Consider the following 24,192-nt stretch of genomic DNA (forward strand, 5'->3'; position numbering starts at 1 on the left):
TCAGTCCCATTAGTCACTATAATCCGCCATCAGTCCCATTAGTCACTCTAATCCGCCCTCAGTCCCATTAGTCACTATAATCCGCCCACAGTTCCATTAGTCACTATTATCCGCCATCAGTCCCATTAGTCACTATAATCCACCAACAGTCCCATTAGTCACTATAATCCACCGACAGTCCCATTATAACTCTGATTCACACGATGGTGAAAGGCAAATTGAATAAATGATGCTCTTTTAGAAAACAGGAACAGGATAGGACATTCAGCCCTTTGGTTCTATTCCACTACCAACATGATCATGGCTTATCATCCAACTCTGTTCTCGCATTTAGCCCTAAAAACTATATCTAACTCTTTCTGAAAAATCTTTACTGTTTTGGGCTTAATCACTTTCTGTGGCAGAGAATTCCACAGGTACATCACTCTCTGGCCGAAGACATTTCTCCTCATTTCAGTCCGAAATGGCCCACCCTGTATCCTTAACCTGTGACCACCGACCGCCACCACCCCCACCCCTCCACCCACCACCCGCCACCCCCCGGGTTCTAGACTCCCCGATCATCAGGAACACCCATTCATCTCAGTTTTCATGTATCTGAAACACTAAACCGTTGGGTAGAAACAAAAACAGAACACACCATAAAGAGTTATGTCATTGTAAGAAGTGGCAACTTTCCTTGACTCGGAGCTGTTGGATTCCAAAATATTTATCAACATTAATTTACACTCCACCTACCACATTAAAATCCCCAATAATAAAAATGGCTTATGAAATGTCAGTAATTATTGTTCAGCATTTTCTGTTTCCAAGTGACTCACAGTAATTATGCAATTTGTTTATGAAAAATGAATTCTCATCGCTGGATATGGCATTATTACAGAGCCAACAGGAACGGAAGGATCCACATTTTAATGGTTTGGATCAATCAGGTCTTGTCACACGGAGGAAATGATAGTCATTGAAGGGAGGCCATCTACTGGATTTTAGACCATAAGACCAGAAGACATAGGAGCAGTATTAGGCCAATTTGACTCATTGCGTCTGCTTCACTATTCGATCATGGCAGATAGGTTTCTCAACTCCATTCTCCTGCCTTCTCCCTGTAACCTTTGATCCTCTTACCAATCAAGACCCTATCTATCTGTCTTAAATACTCTCAATGACCTGGCTTCCATAGCCCGCTGTGGCAGATTCACCAACCTCCGACTAAGAAATTCTTTCTCATCTCAGTTCTAAAGGGTATCCCTTCCCTCTGAGGCTCTGCCTTTGGACCGTACTCTCTCCTATTAATGAAAACATCTTCTCCACTCCATCCAGGCCTCTTCGTATCATGTAAGTTTCAATCAGATCCCCGCATATCCTTCTAAACTCGAGTACAGACCCACGTTTTCAACGACTCCTCATATGGCAAGCCTTCACCCACGGGATCATTCTTGTAAACCTCCTCTGGACTTCCTCCAACACTAGCACATCCTTCCTTAGAAATGGGGCCCAAAACTGTTCACAATATTCCAAATGTGGTCTAACCAGAGTCTTATACAGCCTCAGCAGAACATCTCTGCATTTGCAGCCTAGCCCCTCTTGAAATGAATGCTAACATTGCACTTGTCTTCCTAACTGCCAACTGAACCTGCATGTTAACCTTAAGAGAATTCTGAACTAGGACACTCAAGTCCCCTTGTGCTTCAGATTTCCCAAGCCTTTCCCCATTTATAAAATAGTAAATGCCTCTATTCTTCCTGCAAAAGTGCACAACCTCACACTTTCCCACATTATATTCCACCTGCCTTTTCTTTGCCTATTCTGCTAGCCTGTACAAGTCCCTCTGCAGCCTCCCTGCTTCCCCTCTACCCATCTTTGTGACATCTAAAAACTTAGCAACAATGCCCTCAGTTCTTTCATCCAGATAGATAACGTAAAACGTTATTAGTTGTGGTCCCAACACGGACACCTGAAGAACTCCATTAGCCACCAGCTGCCATGCTGAAAAAGACTCCTTTATCCACACTCTGTCTTCTAGCAGTCAACCAATCCCCGATTCATGCTATCACCTTGCCCCAAAACCATGGGCATCTTATTGTTCTAGAACCTCACCATCCTAACTGAAATCTCCAGCTATATTGTCTTTCTCTTCTGTGAAAATATGTGAAGTATTCATTTTAAGACCTCGCTCACATCCATTGGTTCCACGCACAGGTGGCCATTTTGGTCCCTAATAGGTTCCAACCTCTCCCTCGTAATCCTCTTACTCCTAGTATAAAAAGCCTTGGGATTTCATTTGATCCCATTTCCTCTAGAATTCCTGCTCCTTACCTTAAAACTGCTCCTCCTGGTAACTGACCCCTCTACTAGGGGGAAAATGTTATCCTTATCTACTCTATCTATGTCACTCATAATTTTACAGATGTCAATCAGACCACCACCAACACCCCGCCACCCCCTCCCCCCACAACCCAGCCTTCTCTGAGGAAAACAGCCCCAGCCTATCAAAGTCTCACATCATCGCTGAATCGCTCCATTACAGGCAACACCCTGGAGAATCCTCTCTGCACCCCCTCAGGTGCAATCACATCCTTCTGACAGTGTGGTGACCAGAACTGCAACTGTACTCCAGTTGCAGCCTGACCAAAGTCCTGTATAGCTTCATCGCAACGTCCAGCTCTTGTATTCTATGCCATGACTGATAAAGAGATGTATCGCTTGTGCCTTGAGAAATTCAGCAGGTCTGGCTGCATTTTTTTTCCTTTATTCATTAATGGGATGAGGGCATCACTGGCTAGGCAGCATTTATTGCCCATCCCTAATTGCCCAGAGGGTAATTCAGAGTCAAGCACATTGCTATGGGTCTGGAGTCACATGTAGGCCAGAGAAGGTAAGGATGGCAGTTTCCTTCCCTTAAGGACATTAGTGAACCAGATGGGTTTTTCCGACAACCGACAATGGATTCATGGTCATCATTAGATCCTGAATTCTAGATATTTTATTGAATTCAAATTCCACCATCTGCCATGATGGGATTTGAACCTGAGTCCCTGAAACATTACCTGGCTCCCTGGATTAACAGTCCAGCGATTATACCACTAGGCCATCACCTCCCCTTAAGTGGTGGCCACCTCCCCTGTCCTCTGCGGACAGAAGATCTGAAGAATTGTCACCAGCCTCTAAACATTAACTCCGTTTCTCTCTCCATTGATGTGCCAGACCTGCTGAGTTTCTCCAGAAATCTCAGTTCTTGTTTGGTTCAGATCTCCGGCATCTGCAGTTTTGTTTTATTATATACCATATACCTTCTTTACCACCTCATCTACCCATCCTGTAGCCTTCAAGGATCTATGCACATGCACAGCAAGATCCCAATGGCACTCAGCATGAATAGTGTGTAAAACAGTTCCAAATCATGCATCCATTTGATATAGATGAATTGCTCATTTGAAAATAATTTTAGTCATCAGACAGAAGAGTGAAGTTGATAGCCTGAAGGCCCTTTGTGCAGAGATTGGACTCTGATATAATTTTATTGACAAACCCAGCAAGGCCTTGCATTGAACAGCTCAGTGTAATTATGCTGATTACAGGCTAAAACGTCCTGATTGAAACAGGAACTAAAGGTCACTTGAGACGATTCCGAGAAATCAGAACCATGGATAGCGCAGTCATTCACATCTTTAGCCAGATGGAGCACATCAAACCCCGAACAATAGGCAGAATAGAAATGAAAGCAAGAGTCCATTAACCAAAGGATGAAGAAGCTGGGGGAAGAAGCAAGAAAAATTGTGAAAAAGACAGCTAAAGAAAATGGAGGGCGAGAAAGAAAGAAATGGTGAATATTACAGTGCTAGCAACAGAAAGAGTACAAATGAATTGATTATTTCTGTTAGCCGCTCTCTTCTCTTGTAGGAGGAGTTTGTGATAAGAACAATGAACTAGTTAAAGAGAATTTCCTTACTTTTAGTCAAAATAATATCAAGCAATCTTTCATGACCATCTGAGAGGTCAGATCAATGTCTCAGAAGCCTCAGTGTGTTGCTGCAGTGAATTTGTATTCAGGACCCTGAAACCTCACAGATGACACTATTTGAATGTAGTCATCCCCTCCCAATCCAGGCCATGAGCACCCTGCTGGAAACCCAATGTTGAGGGTTAAAGATCACTGAAGTCAATGAAGAAACGTTCCTCTGTGTGATCCAAGTGCTCGCAGTTTCTGGTTAATGGGGGAGGGCAGGCACTCTCTCTGGAGTCAGTGGAGGAATGCGCCATTCTCACCCACAATATGAGAGAGATTGGATAAAAGACATCAGCGCCAAGTCAGTGGCTACATGCTCCATTGTACAAGTACTTGGATGTGTGACCTTCCATAATACTCACAATATGTACTGAAAATCCATGACACATGCAACGCATGGTGTAGAATGCACTGCCAGAAATATGGTGGAAGCAGGTTCAACTGGGTCATTCCAGAGAGGCATGGCTGATTATGGAGCAAGAGCAGGAAACTGGCACTAGGGATTGATGCCTGTTAGAAGGGGCTGTGCAGGTGTCCAAATAGTGTCCTTCTGTACCATAATATTTGTGTGACACAGACAGATATGCAAGCCATACTGCCCGATCTGGTTCTCAATATTCAACAGGGTTTTATTTACAGCATTGTCCTGTCCCTGTGTATATTCTTTCCCTCACCACCTAAAATGTCACATCTCCAGTTTTATTGCCCCATCCAAATAGTTGCTCATACTCAGTATGAATTGTATAAGAAAATGAGAGTGTCTCAGTTTGTTCCTCCAGTCACAAAGTGCATGTGGAGTGTGCAAAGGGGGAGGGGAGCTGGGTGAGAGGAGGGGGAGGGGTACTTGGAGAAGAGTTGTGGGAGGGAGCAGGGTAGTGACGGGGGAGGGGAGCTCGTTATGGATGTGCACTTGGGGGAGGGGAGCTGGGTTGAGGGGAGGGGACATGCACATGTGGTGAGATGGGGGCAAATGAGTTGAGAGGATGGAGGCATGAGTTGGGTGAAGATTGAGGATGAGGGCATGAGGAGTGAGGGAGTAAGTTAGGTCATATAGAGTCATAGAGTAATACAGCATGGAAACTGGCCCTTCAACCCAAACTGGTCCATGCTGACCATGGTGCCCACTCAACTAGTTCTAATTGTCCGCATTTGGTTATATCCCTCTAAACCCTTCCTATCCAAGTACTTATCCAAACGTTTTTTTAAATGTTGCTACTGTACCTGCCTCAACCACTTTCTCTGGTGGCCCATTCCATACATGCACTACTCTCTGCATGAAGAAGTTGCCCCTCAGGTCCTTCTTAAATTTTTCCCCTCTCACCTTAAACCTATGCCCTCTAGTTTTCAATTCCCCATCCCTGGAAAAAAGACTACATACATTCATCTTATCTATGCCCCTCGTGACTTTGTACACCTCAATAAGGTCACCCCTCATTCTCCTGCGTTCCAAGGAATAAAGTCCTATCCCAGCCAACCTCTCCCTATAACTCAGGCCGACTAGTCCTGGCAACATCCTCGTAAATCTTTTTCACACACTTTCCAGATTAACTATGACTTTCCTATAACAGTGTGACCAAAACTGTATACAATACTCCAAGTGTGGCCTCAGCAACGACATATACAACTGTAATATAATGTCCCAAAGGTGAAAGGTTGAGGGCAAGGAATAGATGAGGAAGAACTCAAGTAAGAAATGAGGGGTGAGTTGGGTAAAAGATAAATGGAGAGACATAGTTGGGCAGGGATAAAGGGGCAGGGCTGAATATTAGGAGTGATTTGGACAAGGGATTGATGGGGTAAACAAGAGAAGATAGAGGGTTTTGAGTGGGTGAGTTGGATGAGGTGGTAAAAGGGGAGGAGATGGAGGTCTGCACGGGGATGAACTGAATGAAAGGGAAGGCAAGCTAAAAAGGAAAGGAGATGGAAGGTTGTGAAGGGGTGAGTCAGATCACAGGATAAAGTGGGAGGAGACGGAGGTCTGAAAGGGGTGACCTGGATAAGGGTAAAGAGGGAGCAGATGGATGGTTTTGAGGGTGTGAGTTAGGTGCCCAGTCTGCCCACTGTGGTCCTGAGATGTTCAGGATTGGCACATCCCAGGATATTGTCCAATTTCTGTGGGTCACCATAGAAATAGCGATACCTTTTGAGCTGAGACTGGCCACAATGAATGGGCAATAGCAGTCAATGACACTGGGCTGGTCTGGTTTGATTCCCTGCAGTCAAACAGCACTCTACTGTTCACTGGCTCAGCTCACACACAAAGAACACAGACTTTAACAGAATACCCAGATTGTTGGACCAATCAATAGCAAGGTGAGGAGACTATTGGAGGAGCAAAGATCATTGAGCTAAATTGCTCAAATTCCGTGCTGTTTGACAGTATGAATCATTCACAGATAGATTTCTAGTTGAAGAAGACACCAAGGAATGCATAACATTATTTTTGACAAAAGAAATTATACAGCTATACTTGTAGCTTTCAAATCTTTGATACAAATTTAGCTGCTTTTAAACTGTATGTCATTGCTGACAGATTAAGGTTGGTTAGTAAGAACAGAAAATCAAGCAAGTACAAGGATTATAGCTGAGCAAGTAAGCTGCTACTACTTCATTGACTGGAGTTCCAGAGTTGAGCAAGTATGTTTACAGTAAATAAATGACAGTACGTTAAAGATATTGATTAAACTGTGCCATTTCAATGGCATAATTCTGGTTGAAGTGAAAACTTGGATGGATTTAAATCACCTTGTTGAAGTAAAGCAAGGAAGATGTCCTAATTTCCAACGCTAGTAAAATAGATTCTCTCTCTGGGATCTTACTTTGCATATGTGTTCCAGGCTGTGTTTCCATGACCTCAGCAACTCTGTTTCACAATGTCTTTATTAGCTGTGAGGGGCTTGTAAAACCCTGATTTTGCGGAAAGTGCAATGGAGATGCGAGTTCTTTCTTTAGTTTAAAAATAAATCAAAGCAGTCAGCAAGTCAAACAAACCACTGCATAGACTCCTGCCATCTGCAGTTCTATTAATAAGATTTGAATAGGAATGTCACTGTACAGGTGCTGCTCAGCCTGAACAGCTAACCTGCAAATATTTCACTTAACCAAGACTTACTCAGACATCAGTAACACACATTGCCCACTAATGATAGGACAGGATCAGGCCATTCGGGCCATCCCAGTGTCTATGTATCGAGATCCCCGAGATGAAAATGGAGATTAATAATGAGCTACAAATGCATGAAAAGTGTGTGAAGAAGGCAATCTCTGTTTCAGACTCAGAAGGTTACAGATCAAAACCCCACCCTAAACACACAACACAGCCAGGCATTTCACTCTGGTACGGAGGGAGTTCACTGTCATAGGTGCTGTCTTTCAGATGAAATTCTAAACTAAGGCATTGTCTGGCCTGTTGCAATGCTTTAAATTCTCTGCAGTTTCATGGACAATTGTGAAGGAAGGTATCATCAACAGTGTTATCAAGCAGCACCTACTCAGCCAGAACAGGTTCACTAACGTCCAGTTTGGGTTCCACCGGGGCCACCTAACACCCGACATCATTACAGCCTTTGTTCGAACATGGACAAAAGAGCCGAATTCCAGAGGTGAGATGAGAGCGAGAGCACTGGGCCTCAGGAGTGTATTTGACCAAGTAGCCAATGCAAAACTGGAGTCAATGGGAACCAGAGGGAAAACTCTCCACTGGTTGGAGTCATACCTGACACATAGGAAGATGGTCGTGGTTGTCAGAGGTCAGTCATCTCAGCTCCAGGACATCTCTGCAGGAGTTCCTCAGGGTAATGTCCTAGACCCAACCATCTTCAGCTGCTTCATCAACGACCTTCCCTCCATCATAAGGTCAGAAGTGGGGATGTTCGCCGATGATTGCACAATGTTCAGCACCATTCATGATTCCCCAGATACTGAAGCTGTCCATGTTCAAATACAACAAGATCTAGACAATAATCAGGCTTGAGATGACAAGTGGCAAGTAACATACACATCACACAAATGCCAGGCTATGACCATCTCCAATAAGAGACAGACAGACAATCTAACCACTGCTGATGACATCCAATGGTGACACTATCCCTAATTCCCCTACTGTCAATGTCCTTTTCGCGGTAAGCTAGGGATGGGTAATAAATGGTGGGCCAGCCAGTAACACCCACATCCAATGGGTGAATTTTAAAAAAACTCCCTCAACCAACAGATTATCTGTTCACTTTATCAGATTTCAACTTCTTACAAATTGCCTGCTACATTTCCAAAAAGAAATTGACCTATTTATAGACACGAAGGGAATGGAGATAGTGTAGGAGCATGGAGTGAAGATCGCAAATCAGATCCTAGTGAATGCAATAGAAGATTTCAGGGCCTGAAAGTTCTCTTCCTGCTTGCTTCTTACAAGAACAATTTCTCTTAGCCATTCACAGATGTGGCATTGCTGGTTTCACCAGCATTGACTGCCCATCCCTAATTGCCCCTTTTGAGGTTCCTTTTTGACAGTCTGCAGATACAGTGCCTCCATCTCTAAAGCACACCATTGGCTGAGAAAGCAGTCAGAATGTCTCAAAGAAAGAAAACGGACTGGCATTCCTAAACTTCAAGACCACCTGGCACCCCAACGTGCTCTACAGCTGATGAAATACGTTTCCAAGTGTAGCCGCTGTTGTAAGAGAGGCAGCAGCCAAACTGTGCACTGCAAGATCCCACAAAGGGCCATGCAGTAATGACTGGATCTACTCTTTCACAGCTATCGATGGAGGGGTAAATATTGGTCAGGACCCATCAGAGAGACCTCTCCTTGTTTTCTTTAAGAAAGTGCCATTGGATACCAGTGGGACGGAACAGCATAAGAAAATCAACAATACTTGCAAATGAATGAACTGGAGCTCCACTTTGAAGTACGCAAGATTAGTCGGGTGTCAATTATACATATTACTGACTTTTCTTTCTGGGATCCTACATGTCAGCTTACAGCAGCAGTTTCCAACCTTTTCAGAAACAATGGGACAAACACTTCCACAGCACAGCCACTTTTCTCAGCTGAATTAATTGCTCATAAACATCACATTTACTTATATTTCCTATGGTTACAGTCTTACAAGAGAGGTTTGCAACATAGTGCTTACAACAAGCTAAAGGAGGATGGAATTCATGACTGTTTCAAATCCTGCTCAACTCAACTAGTTCTAACTAATTAAACCAGAAATAACTGGAGAAACTCAAGAAATTTGGCAGCATCTGTGGACAAAAAGGAGAGGCAACATTTCAAGTCCTGTGAAATATCGTCAGGACAAGTTATTCAGGGGATCTGAAGCAGGATCACTGGACTTGACATGTTAACTCTGCTTTCTCTCCACAGATACCACCACAGCCACTGAGATCCTCCCGCAAATTCTGTTTTTGACTGTTCCAGATTTTGAGCATCTGCAGTTCTTTGTTTTATTTTAGTTTTAACTATTCATAGCCCTAAAATCTGTTCCACATACCGCACACAGTTTAGCAGTCTGATGACATTTCATATTTCAAGCAATATTTTTTAAAGTATACTTTTATTAACTAATTGAACCAATACATAATTGAAATTCAATCGATCAGAGCAAAATGCAAGGTAGAATAAACTGCAATTTAATGGGTTAGCAGGAAGCCTGTGTCTGCCAGTAAAAACCATCACGTCATCTCAATTTTACCCTTTGGCCCCCTACATCTAGAATGTTCGCATTTTAGAATCAAGAGACCGATACGTCATAGAATTATAAAGTCACAGCACAGAAACAGACCCTTCAGCCCAACCAGTCCATGTCGACCATAATCCCAAAATAAACTAGTCCCACCTGCCTGCACTTGGCCTCCAAACATTTCTTATTCATGTACTTATCGAAATGTCTTTTAAACGTTGTAACGGTACCTGCATCCACCACTTCCTCTGGAAGTTCATTTGATACACAAACAATTGTCTTGTTTAAAAAAAGTTTCCCCCCCTTCTTTCTTAAATGTTTCTTCTCTCACCTTAAAAATACGCCCCCTAGTCTTACCCTATGGAAACGACACCTGTCATTCACCTTATCGTTATCCCGTATGATTTTATAAACCTCTATAAGGTCATCCCTCAACCTCATATGCCCCAGGCAAACAAGTCTTGACTTGAATTGATGATTAACTTTCACAAGTTTATAATTTTGGTTGTACAAAATACTGTCTAAGATGTTAGTTTTACCACATTAATTTTCAATCAGTTTTTACAAAATTTCATGGCACACTTGGACAGTTCTGACAGACACCAGTGTACCGTGGCACCATCAGCTGTAAAACGCTTGCGTATGTTAAACATAAGTCTTTCTCTCTTAGTTGATTCAGCCAGAACAACACTGGGGATTAATACTGGGGTTTTGCCCTCAATGAACCGGAGGAGGCGAAGTTTTTAAAAGCGCAGCCTGCAATCTCTTCCCTGATTGCCGTGTGGGCCTGTGGTTCTCAGAGAGATCTTCCCAAAGTTTGTTCACTGTGGAATCCAATACCCACACTCCCTTTTCTTCACTCAGAAAGTACAGGAGCCACGGGGATGCAGACAGGTAATGGTAATCTGGGAAACCATCCCAGCAGGGTTCTGAGGAAGGGCCACCGGACCCGAAACGTTAACTCTGATATTTTCTTCACGGATGCTGCCAGACCTGCTGAGCTTTTCCAGCAACTTCTGTTTTTGTTCCAGCAGGATGCTGATGTTCTGGAGGAGGAGATGGATAGTGTCGGATTGTGGGATCCATGATCTGTGAGAAGAGCACTCTTCCTCTCAATTTCCTCGAATCACTGATGACACTTTTCAAGGTCAAAACTATTTCCAAAAGGGAACGTGATTTTGTTTTCCCCCCACTCCGTTGTCAGAAACTAGGATGCGCCTTTGTTGGAAGTTAAGATGTTGAATCTAAACAGGGACTTGGATGTGTATTTGAGGATGATTAACTTATCCAGAAGTTCGCAACCCACTGTCACCCTGTTTGGAGGCTTGAAAATCTTTGCAACTGCTCATTGAGAATCGTGAAGGTGGGGCATGGGGGGCGGTGTCTGAGAGACCAGGGCCCAGCTAGAAGCAAAGAGAACAGGAGTAGGCCATTCAGCCCTTCGAGCCTACTCCACCATTCAAAATGGTCATGGCCGACCATCAACTCAGTTTCCGGTTCCCATTTTCTCCCCTTTGGCCTTAACAACTATATCTTGAAAACATTCAATGTTTTGGCCTCAACTGCTTTCTGTGGCAGAGAATTCTACAGCTCACCATTCTCTGGGTGAAGACATTTCCCCTTCTTCCTCCTCTGCCGTAGTTTTCTGATAGTATTCTCTGGAATATTCCAGAAGCAGATTCTGCCTCAGTAAAAAGCAGCACTATGTAGGCAATCACTATTCTTGCAAGCTGAAAACATCAACATTTGGCACCTTAGCTGTATCAAAAGGAGTTTCAAATCGACTAGCTGTTTTTATTTTCTTTGTTTTTCCACAGGATGTTTGCATTGTACTCCTGCAGAATTGGCCTGGAGTTTCCAGACACTAAAGATCGATGCTCAGCACATTATATCAAATCCTGAAGACTAACCACAGGGACATTTAAAATAAAAATTGGAGATTTGGTCATTTTCTTTGTACATTTCTCAAGCAGATATAAAAGTATTGAAAATGGAGTAAAGAAAAGCCATTTGGCAGACAGTCGAGAATCATCCCATTGGCTAATGAATCTTTTTTGCTGGCGATTTGGCGTAGGAAGGCAATTTAGCACAAGAATGGATGCAATGGTTGGCCAAAGGCTGGAGACTGGGGGCCAGTCAGTTGACAAAACCCCCACTTTTCATGTTTAGCATCTCCATAAGGCATCATAGATGCTGGCCAGACCAGCATCTGTTTCCCAACCCTGAGTGCCCTTAAATTGAACAGCTTGATTGGACCATTTCAGGGGTCAGTTAAGAGTCAAGCACATTGCTTGGGTCTGAGGTCAAGTGTAGACCAGACCAGGTAAGGATGGCAGACTTCCTTCCCTAAAGGAAATTTGTGAAACAGATGGGTTTTTTGCGACAATCGGGGGTGTGATGGAATACTCCCCACTTCCCTGGATGCGTGTAACTCTAATAACACACAAAAAGCTTGATACCATCCAAGACAAAGCAGCCCGCTTGACTGGCACCACATCCACAAACATCCACTCCCTCCACCACCAATGCTCAGTAGCAGCAGTGTGTACTATCTACAGGATGCACTGCAGAAACTCACCAAAGATCCTCAGGCAGCACCTTCAAAACCCATGACGACTTCCATCTTGAAGGACAAAGGCAGCAGATACATGGGAACACCAGCCCCTGCAAATCCCCTTTAAGCCACTCACCATCCTGACTTGGAAATATATCACCATTTCTTCAGTGTCACTGGGTCAAAATCCCAGGATTCCCTTCCCAAAGTCATTGTGGGTGTACCTACAGTACATGACTGCAGCTGTTCAAGAAGGCAGCTCTTCACCACCCTCTCAAGGGCACCTGGGGACGGGCAATAAATACTGGGCTAGCCCATGTCCCACAAGTGAATACAAATAAGATGATCATTGACACAGTCACCAGCACTGGCAGTTTATTTCAGATTTTTATCAATTGAAATTAAATTCCAGTTGGCGACAGTGGGTTTTGACCCAATCTCCCTGGAGCATCAACCTTGCCTCCAGATTGCTTGTCCAGTGGTATATCATAATGCCACCATATTATGCACTTGCACTCAGAGTCAAGTGAGTCAGAGAGCTGCAAACCGTAAGTCCTAGACTCCTTGAAAGAAAACAAGAATGTACATCAGCAATCCCATTCTGACTCAGCCTTGATTTCTGTCTTTTGTTTTATTCAAACTTGGAAAAGTATTAATAAAATATGTCACCATGGGGACAGTTTTTTTTTTATTTCCAAGTGTCTTTCAGCATGGCATGCTGTACTAAAATGTGACAGTAACTCCAGGAATAAGTGCCACACATGCTGCTTATCGTACACTCTGCTTCTACGTTTCAAAGATTAAATTATTACATATATTGCAGCACAGAATGCTGGCCTAAACACTGCGGTGTGAAATAATGCTGTAACAGGCAGATAAACTGCACATTGAAACATTACACAGTAGTGTTATACACTGTCGCTCTATAGATTGTTGTATTCAGTTATTGTCATATACACTGCAGGATTAAATAGTGCTGTTAGACCCTCTATATTTTAAGTATGAAATCACACTAACATAAACGTCTGCCCTAGATACTGAGGCATTAAATAACGAATGTTGCTTTCTGCCCTACATCAGTACATAAGAAATAGGAACAGTAATGGGCCATTCAGCCCCTAGAATCTGCTTTGCCATTCACCATGACCATGTCTAATCTTCCCATACTATCTCAATATTCCTTAAATCCCCTTCAACCCCAAAACTATCAATCTTTGCCTTGAAATGACTTAATAACTGAACAACCACAGCCCTCTGCAGGATGGCTACACCGACTGGTGTTCTGCAGTGTTAAATTGTGCAATTTTACACTCTCCCAATATTGGCGTGGGCAGCCCCTTTATCCAAGCTCCACGTGAATAAGATGCACATAATAAACTTGAAGGTTGCCGTGCAGTGTGTAAGGTGCAAGTACAAGGTATCACGATTAAAATGCTCTCCTGTGAATCTTGGGAGTGCGCAATAAATTTGAATTGTGTGAATATACACAGATCTCCAATTTACCGCGTGGAATTACATTGCCCTATATTTCTGCAGTGCCGTTGAAACTTTCCTGATCACATAAAAATATGTGCTTTATAATGAGCACTGTTGCTACAGAAATGAGTGGCAGGAACTGGATTACAGTGATGTCCTGTGGGTTGGGAAACTGGCCTGAATGTCCAAACACCTAACGTGCAATCGCATTTGTCAAACACCACAATACCCGCTGCACGAAGCACCAGACTGGAACCAATCAAACACGCACATATACACTAGATCCTCTCATTCACAGCGCTCCTGGCCCCTTCCCTCTCTACAGGATTATGCCATAACCATCAGGTTAGTTTCTGTCAGTAGCACACTCTCTTCTGAATCAGAAGGTTATGGGTTCAGGAATATAAGCGTGTAATCTAGGCTGAGATTTCAGTTCAGTTCTGAGGGAATCCTGAACTCTCCTATGTCCTACACATCAGAAGAAGTGTTAAACTGATGCACTGTGTGTTAAAGATCCTACGGCTGCTATTCCACAAAGATTAGCTGAGTTCTCCGTGGAGTCCTGGCCAATGTAAATCCTTTAACCAATGGCAATCACAGAATGATACCGCTCAAAAGGAGGCTATTTTGCCCATAGTGTCTGTGCTGGCTCTTCGACAGATTTATCCAATGACTCCTCTTCCTTTCCTATGTAACGCGGTGACTGTAAACCTTTCACTGTATTCATTTGAGTACGTGGCAATAAAGCTAATTCAATTCAGATTGCCTTCATCCACCAACCATCACAATAGGTCCACACAGACACCATCTCCCTGGCCCTACAGTCAATCCCTGGAACATCTGGATAACAAGGATATCTACGACTTTAGTTCCACTTTCAACACCATAATTCCAAACAAGCTCATCTCCAAACTCCAAAACCTAGGACTCTGCTCCCCACTGTGCAATGAGATCCTTGACGTCCTGACCCACAGACCGCAATCAGTAAGGACAAGTGACAACACCTACTCCACAATAATCTTCTACAGCAGTGCCCCACAAGGCTGTGTACTCGGCCCCTTACTATACTCCTTATACACTCACTACTGTGTGGCCAAATTCTGCTTTAACTCCACGTACAAGTTTGCTGGTCACACTACTGTAATGGTTAGATCTCAAACAAAGACGAGACAGAGTACAGGAAAGAAATAGTGAGTTTAGTGACATGGTGTAAAGATAACAATTTCTCCCTCAATGTCAGCAAAATGAAGGAGCTGGTCATTGACTTCAAGAAGTGGAGTGGACAACACGCCCCTGTCTGCATCAACAGTGCTGAGGTGGGCATGGTTCAGAGCTTCAAGTTCTCAGGAGTAAATATCACCAACAATCTGTCCTGGTCTATCCACATTGATGCTACAGTCAAGGAAGTACAACAACACCTCTACTTCCTCAGGAGGCTAAGGAAATGCAGCATGTCTACAATGACTCTTACCAATTTTTATACATGCACCATAGAAAGCATCCTATCCAGATGCATCACAGCTTGGTATGGCAACTGCTCTGCCCAAGACCACGAGAAATTACAGAGTTGTGAACGCAGCCCAATCCATTATGCAAACCAGCCTTCCTTCCAGTACCTCCAACTACATTTCCCATTGCCTCAGGAAAGCAGTCATCAAAGACCCCTTCCACCCCAGTTATACTCTCTTCTAGCCCTTTTCATTGGGCAGAAGATACAAATGTTTAGAAACACATACGAACAGATTCAAGATCAGCTTCTTCCCCATTGCTATCGGGCTTATGAACCTCTCATTTATTAGAGTTGATCTGTTTCTGCACCTTCCCTGTAGCTCTAACGCGATATTTTGCATTTTGTTCTAGCACCCTGATGTACTTACGTAAGGTATGATTTGCCTGGATAGCATGTAAAACAATACTTTTCACTGCGTCTTGGTGCATATGACAGCAATAAATCAAATCAAATCAAGCCAGCATGAGAGCCACCATCTTCTCTCTGTAATCTCACATTCAATCTATCTCTACTCCAGTACCCAACTCCCACCAAGGGTCATGCTCTACCACTCTCACTATTGCCTGTAACATTTTCCCTCACGAGGGTTCAAACAGGCTGGCACATGTCAGATGTCAAAGTGTATGGACTTCAGTTGCATGCATACATGGCGCCCACAGTGCGCGCCCTGAGATATTGACAATCAATGCCCAACATATTGAGGTTGTTTGGCTCGCTGAGCTGGTGGTTTGTTGTTTTGCAGACTTTTCGTTACCGTGCTTGGTAACATCCTCAGTGCAGCCTCTGATGAAGCGTTGGTGTGTTTTCTCGCCTGGTTTTTAAACTCTGGAGTCTGTTGAGATGGATTGCCTCGTTTCCGGTTTTCCTTCGTAGTGGAATGTATATGGGGTCGAGTTCAATGTGTTTTTCATAGCATGCTTCGTGGAGTGCCATGCTTCCAGGAATTCTCGTGCTTGTCTCTACCTAGCCTGTCCCAGGATTTTGATGTTGTCCCAGTCGAAGTGGTGGTTCTCCTTGTTCATGTGGATTGAGATGAGTGAGTATTGGCCATGTCTTTTGCAGCCAGTTGGTGTTCAAGTACTCTTATTGTTAGTTTCCTTCCTGTTTGTCCGATGTAGTATTTCTCGCAGTCTCTGCAGGGGATTTTGTAGATGACATTGGCCCTGTCCGTGGCAACAGTAACCATCCTAACACACACAAACGAAGCTGCGTGCAAACACTATTTATAAGGGCAGCAACACACCGCAGCAACACGGAACTATGCCAAGAGGAAGAGGAATACCTCTTCCAGGTTTTCAAGGATAATGGATATCCAAAGAACTGGGTCAGAAGATGCCTACACGAACAACATCAGAAAGATACTGCATGCCCCGACACACTCATCACACTACCCTACATCAGGAACACGTCGGAACTCACCACAAGACCCTTACGACCGCTGGGCATCAGAGTGGCACACAAGCCCATGTCAACCCTAAAACAACTGCTCACCCGAACTAAAGACTCACTCCCCGCCACGGACAGGGCCAATGTCATCTACAAAATCCCCTGCAGAGACTGCGAGAAATACTACATCGGACAAACAGGAAGGAAACTAACAATAAGAGTACTTGAACACCAACTGGCTGCAAAAGACATGGCCAATACTCACTCATCTCAATCCACATGAACAAGGAGAACCACCACTTCGACTGGGACAACATCAAAATCCTGGGACAGGCTAGGTAGAGACAAGCACGAGAATTCCTGGAAGCATGGCACTCCACGAAGCATGCTATGAAAAACACATTGAACTCGACCCCATATACATTCCACTATGAAGGAAAACCGGAAACGAGGCAATCCATCTCAACAGACTCCAGAGTTTAAATACCAGGCGGGAAAACACACCAACGCTTCATCAGAGGCTGCACTGAGGATGTTACCAAGCACGGTAACAAAATGTCTGCGAAACAACAAACTAGCTCGGCGAGCCAACCTACATCAACACCCACAACCCAAGCTACAGATCTACTCCAAAACCTTAGGGCCCAACATATTAGATCCTTCAGACCAAGCGGTGAACTGAAATTGCCAGGTACCCGCTCTGAACTCTCTGTGGAGAACATATTAGATCCTTCAGACCAAGCGGTGAGCTGAAATTGCCAGGTACCCGCTCTGAACTCTCTGTGGAGAATTCTCGGCGCCTAGCTTGTTTGGAAAGTTTGGTAAGATAGGGACTAGTGTAGAGTTACAGCAGCTTTTACTGGTGCAGACATGATGGGATGAATGGTCTCTTCCGCACTGTCTAAGTCTATGATTATTGGAGAAGGTCATTAACAAGCCATAAACACCCCCTAAACGGACAACTTGTCACTGCCTCGTGATAACTCAGCTCACCTCTCGGCAAATGCATAAAAGCTGGAGCAAGTCGTCCCAATATTTGACATTCTGGTTTGTAGTAGAATTAGGCCAACTCCAGCAATGCCTACCTCTACATCAGGGCAACTCACTCTATAGTTAGCGCGTTTGCCATGCAGTGAGGCGAGTTTCTCACCAGACAGCAACGAGTTGTGCATTAAGGGGTTTTATAGCTTGTTAATGTTGATGATGCTGCAAAACCTCAGCATATACTGAAGAAGACAGTAACAGACTTCTGAAGGACATGGACAAACATGTGAAATAGGTAGACAGATGGTAGATGAAATTTGATGCAGAGAAGTGTGAAGTGATTCATTTTGCAAAGAAGAATGAGTTGAGGCCATGTAAACTAAATGGTACCGTTCTAAAGGGGAGGCAGAAAACAGAATGTGGAATGTTATAGGGGCTTAAATATTTGATATCAGAATATGGACTTTGGCTGCATGCATACATGGTGTCCATGGAACATGCCCTGAGATATTGACACTCAATGCCCAACATATTAGGTTCTTCAGGCTATGCAGTGAGATGAAATCGTCAGGTACCCGCTCTGCACCCCTTGTCGAGAATTCTCGGTGTGTAGCTTGTTTGGAAAGTTTGCCAAGATTAATTAATCACAGACTCAGACAGTGCAGAAGAGACCATTCAGCCCATCATGTCTGCACCAGCAAAAGCTGCTATAAATCTACACTAGTCCCTATCTTGCCAAACTTTCCAAACAAGCTACACACCGAGAATTCTCGACAAGGGGTTCAGAGCGGGTTCCTGGCAATTTCAGCTCACTGCTTGGTCTGAAGGACCTAATATGTTGGGCATTGAGTGTCAATATCTCAGCGCATGTTCCATGGACACCATGTATGCATGCAGCCAAAGTCCATATTCTGATATCAAATATTTAAGCCCCTATAACATTCCACATTCTGTTTCTGCCTCCCCTTTAGAACGGTACCATTTAGTTTACATGGCCTCAACTCATTCTTCTTTGCAAAATGAATCACTTCACACTTCTCTGCATCAAATTTCATCTACCATCTGTCTACCTATTTCACATGTTTGTCCATGTCCTTCAGAAGTCTGTTACTGTCTTCTTCAGTATATGCTGAGTTTCACATCATCATCAACATTCTAGATCCTAACAATTCACCACGTTAGAAAAGCTTATTTCTCTCTTCTTGTATTTTCACAAATGACCTCAAATGTCTTCCCATCACCAACACCCCCAGCCCTCAGTGGAAACAGTTTCTTCTGGTTTACATGAACAAAATCCTTCATTTCAAACCATTGTACCCTTCCATTAAATCTGCTTCTTAAACATAGCTAAAAGGAGACACAAAACAGAAGCTTTTCATCCCACACTCATCAGAACATGGACATTAAGAAACAGACTTGAACATAGGGAAATCAAAACAGGAACACAGGATAATAGGCTGAAACTCCATCTGTGACCACCGCAGGAAAGGCTGCATCTAAGGAAGCTCAGTAGGAATTCCCTCAAAAATTTCTTCAGAAGCATCAACAAGAACTTCCCTGAGGTGACTTTCAGGAATCTTGTTTGAAGAAGTGCAAAGACTTGTGATTGGGAATACATCAGGAGGCAAGAGGGGTCTTGGCTTGAAGCAATTTACAAATTTGACTCAGAATTTGATTGTATACATGCACAGGTCATTAAAGGTGGCAGGACAGAGAATCAGAGTCATTAATAAAGCAGGAAGTACAAGAGGCAGGAGGTGATGATGAACTTGCCTGCCAGTAACTTTTTTTTTTAATTCATTCGTGGGATGTGGGCATCACTGGCTAGGCAGCATTTATTGCCCATCCCTAATTGCCCAGAGGGCAGTTAACAGTCCACCATATTGCTGTGGGTCTGGAGTCACATGTAGGCCAGACCAGGTCAGGATGGCAGATTTCCTTCCCTAAAGGGCATTAGTGGACCAGATGACAATCAGCAATGCGTTCATGGTCATCATTAGACGCTTAATTTCAGATTATTATTGAATTCAAATTCTACCATCTGCCGTGGTGGGATTCGAACTCAGGTCCCCAGACCATTACCCGAGTGTCTGGATTAATAGTCTAGCAGTAATACCACTAGGCCATCACCTACCCAATGCAGATGAGAACTAAACTTCGTGACGAATGGGACCAGCACTTTATTGGGATCACTGTTACTTGGTCTTATTTACAAAGTAAATCCAGATTTCAATCAACTCCAAAATACGTGAGATCTATGAGATCTCTGTGAACCTTTCTGGATGTTCTCAATCTCCCTGCTTTTAATTTAAACAATGTGGCTGAAATAACTTCACTGAGGCCGGTATCCTGTCACCAAGTCACCCTTTATTTACACGTGGAGGGTCCTTGACATTGATCCAGCTCCCTCAGAGCTAGCTCTCAGAGTGAAGAGAAACCCTGACACTCTTGTTTATATTTGTCAGCCAAGGCTCCCTGGTTGGAGCAGGTGAACAGCCCCGATCAAGGAACTCATATTCTATGAGATCCACCAGGCTGGCTTCGTTTCAATCATTACATCCCTGCCCCTCTGAGTCCAAGGACATAGGCCGGTTTTTTTTGCAGTTCCTCCTGAGCTATTTTAGCACCGGGTCAGTTTCCTCTAACTCTGCCTTGGATAGGGGCAGCGTGTAATACACAGGAGCTCGCCTCTTGTGGCCAGAGCATCTCGGGAAGAAATTCATCCTCCTCTTCAGGCAGCAAAAGGGATTGAGGCTATGACATCTACGGTGTCCATCTCAGATTCCAAGGTATCTTCGATGCTCAATGGAGAGGGAGAGCCCACAAGTTCTACAACATTCAGAGAGGCAGTTGAGGAGCCGGGCACATTTTGTTCCCGCACCGTTTGTGACTTTGCAGCTTTCATACGGTCAATGTGCTTGTTTGGGACCGTTGCACCTTCCCAAATACGATACGTTACTGGACCTGACCTCGCGTCAACCATGCCTCTTACTCATGCAGGGCTATTCTCATAGCTCCTACATCAAACTTTGTCTTCTTAAATAAACTGTCTCTCTTGCTGAGTAGAGTCTGATGCCCAGCTTTGGCACCCCTGATGCTGTTTCACCTTCTGCCCTGCACCCTCCCGCCCCCCCCCCCCCCCCCCCCCCCCCCCCAAGTCCAGGAAGATCAGATTTAACTTGGTGCAGAGTCTTCTCCCCATTACCAACTCTGCTAGAACTATCCCTGTAGTTGCATAAAGGATGGTCCTATAATCAAATAGGAACTGGGACAGCTTGGTATCTGGTGAAGCTGTAGGCTATTTCTTTAAGCTCACCTGCCTTCAAAGTTTGGACTGCTCTTTCTTTCAGACCATTGGATGATGGATGATATTGAGCTGTCTTTATCTGGTGAATACCATTCGAGTTTAGGAAACATTCAAATTCCCTGATGCTACACAATGGTCTGTTATCTGTGTATTGCAAAAGATGTGCACAGTTTTTCTATCATCATCCCCACGTTTGACAAAAAACCTCTATGCACGTCTAGCCATTTTGAGTGGGCATCCGCAATGACCAAGAACATACAGCCCATGAAAGGACCAGCATAGTCAATGTGTAATCGAGTCCAGGGTTTACCCAGCCATTCCCACACATTGGGGCACAGCTGCTGGTGATAATTTTTGTCCTTATTGGCACTCCAAGCACTGTCCCACCAACACTGTTATGTCTGCATCCAATCCGGGCCACCAGGCATAGCTTCTCACCAACATCTTCATTTTGGAAACCCCCTGGCTGACCCTGGTGGCACTCAGCCAGTATCTGGCAGTGACCTTTGCTCAGGACAATCCCCCTTACTCCCCATAATAATATACCACCCCCTGCTTGATCTGGTCTCTCTGGGTCCAAAAAGGTTCCAGTTCTGGTTGTGATGGCCCTTTGGTTTCCCCCATCACCACCAGCTGTTTCAGTTTGGCTAGGACCAGATCTTTCTGCATCCAGAGTCTGATGTTGTCAGCTGTGACTGGAAGTGGTTTTAAACTCCTTACAGACTCTTCCAGTGGTGGTTCCACCGGTGATGTATCTGCCAGTGGAAGGCAGCTCAATGCAGCTGCATTAGCTACTTAGTCTCCCGGATAGTGTTCCAACTTGTAATTATTGCACTTAGTATTAGAGCTCACTTCTGAATAGAGCCTGCCCTGTCCTCTTTAAATAGACCTAGCAGGGGTTTGTAGTCCGTTGTTATTACAAATTTACATCTGTAAAGGTATTGGTGAAACTTTCTGACTCTAACTATGACCACCAAACCTTCCTTCTCTATCTGGGCATGTTTACACTCTGCATTAGTCAAAGTCCTGAATGCATTCGCTATTGGGCGTTCCTCTCCATTGGGCCACCTATGAGCTAAAACTATTCTGATGCCATATGGGGAGGGATTGCAGTACCAGATCTTCCTTGGGATCATAGTGTGCCAACACCTTAGAGGGCGACAGCTGTTTCTTCACTTCCCTGAAAGCTATTTCCAAAGTTGACCCTTTAAGAGTTGATGCAAAGGTGCCAGGATGAAGGCCAGATCATGTGTGAACTTTCTGTAATAATTCACCAGGCCAGGGAAAGGCCTAAGCTCTGGTATAGACATGGGAGCTGGGGCAACTTTGATTGCCCTCACTTTACCTTCCAACAGGTGTAACCCAATCTTGTTGACTCTATAGCCCAAGTAGGTCACTTGGGGTGCCTGGAACACAGGTAAGGCGCAAGCCCGCCTGGGAGAAATGTCTAAGGACTACGTACAAGTTCTCTGAGTGCTCCTTATTGGTCTTCTCTGTTTTTACACATCATCTAGATAAATGGCGATCTAGGGTAGACCTTGAAAATGTTCCCCATCGTCCACTGAAAAATTGCACAGGCTGACGATACCGTAAATGGCAATCTTGTATATTGGTACAAATCCTTATGGGTATTAATTGTAGCGTACTTCTGGGAATCCTCATGTAACCACAATTGCAGGTACACATGGCTCATGTCCAGCCTGACAGCTTTATGTATAAATCCTCTATTTGAGGGATTAGGTATTTATTCAGTTGTGAAAAGCAGTTTATCATTGTTTAAAATCTCCACAAAGACAAACCAACTCATTGGGGCTTCACAATCTCTCTGTCCGGTGCTGCCCATTCCGCAAACTGGGCTGGTTTGATGATTCCTTCGCTTTCCAGCCTCTTGATTTCTGCCTCTACTTTTGCCCATAAGGCATAGGGCACTGGGTGGGTCTTGCAGAATCGTAGAATTGCTTCCTGGTCAACATGCAAAGTGGCCTTGTCTCCTCGACCTTCCTGAAAAATCTCCGGGTATTTAATTACAACTTCACACAGGCAGCCATTTGCTAATCAAAAAAATATTGAGCCCATCTAGGTGAATCTTTCCCAACCAATTTCACTACATCAACCTTGGGCCAAAGCCTTTTACTACAATCAGTGGTAACTGAACCAGCTGCTTCCCATACGAGGCTAGAACCAAAGTTGCACCCTGTAAAAGTTCCCCAGTACAGGTTCTCAGTCCAGTCGAGGTCTAGTGCAAACTTAAGGGTTGGCGTCCAGAGTAAATTGTGTTAAACACTGGTTCTGTAATCACTGAAATGGCTGTGTCGGTATCGACCTCCATTGGAACTGGGTGACCATTAACCAGACGTTTATTTTGATTGGTTCTGATTTGGATGATGCCAAGCAATTTACCTGTTCCAAACCAGATGCAGGTGGACTTTCCAGGGTGTGCACTGTCCTGGATGCCAGGCCATGAGTTCTCTTACTCAATTTAAGTCTAGTTGGATTCTTTTGCTATCTTGAGTCCACATACCAGCAGCAACTACAATGGCTTGCCGGCCCAGATCCTCAAGAAAATGTTAAGCTTTTGGCCAAAGCCTGGCTGTTTTGGGGTTTTGATGTGGGCTGACCTCAAGTCGCTCTGTTCAGGATATATCCTGAGTGTGACTATGTAATTACCTTCACTCAAGTGGCGCTCTCTTAGCTCAGTCGGCCTGGCGAGGGTGTCCACTTCCATCGGAATACTCTGTAACTCATATTCTCTACTTGCCGCATTTTCTAATGATAAAGCCAGTTGTAGCGCCCGTTTGAGGCCCAGCTGAGCTTCAGCTAGCAGGCATTTTTGCATGGTTACATCATTAATCCCATATTCCAAACAGTCCCTCGGCATCTCATTAAAGGTTAAATCAAAATCACATGGCTCTGTCAGTTGTGTTAAACTAGTCAAATATCCTGATATGGATTCCCCTGGTTTTTGAATTGCCAAATAAAACCAACAGTGTCTCAGAATTAGAGGAGGCCTGGGGTCGTCATATTCTTTAACTAAATCCGTCAACTGGTGAAAGATTTTAGTATCTGGAGCCTCATGTTAAGTGAAGCTTCTAATAACCAAAAAAGCTGCAGGTCCACAAGCTGTCAGGAGAACACTTGTTGCTTTTCATCTGCCCCAATATCATTTTCCCGGAAAAAGTAACACATTCTTTCCGCATACTGGGCAGAGTCTTCGACGGCAGGATCAAACAACCCAAACTTCCTAAATAGCAGCACAATGCCAGAAATGTTTACCCCAACTCAAAGATG

At 44.1% G+C, this 24,192-nt stretch overlaps 1 protein-coding gene across 1 annotated transcript in view; it reads right to left on the reverse strand.

Moving 5' to 3' along the window:
• Positions 1-23,782, reverse strand: part of LOC109937620 (regulating synaptic membrane exocytosis protein 4-like) — a 92,170-nt gene extending 68,388 nt beyond the window's left edge. Inside the window, exon 1 of the mRNA XM_048608514.1 lies at positions 23,572-23,782. Coding sequence (XP_048464471.1) covers positions 23,572-23,782 — 211 coding nt within the window. The remainder of the gene's footprint in view (positions 1-23,571) is intronic.
• Positions 23,783-24,192: the final 410 nt, after the last annotated feature.

Source organism: Rhincodon typus, chromosome 19, assembly GCF_021869965.1.
Source record: "Rhincodon typus isolate 14 chromosome 19, sRhiTyp1.1, whole genome shotgun sequence".
NCBI classification, from domain to species: Eukaryota; Metazoa; Chordata; class Chondrichthyes; order Orectolobiformes; family Rhincodontidae; genus Rhincodon; species Rhincodon typus.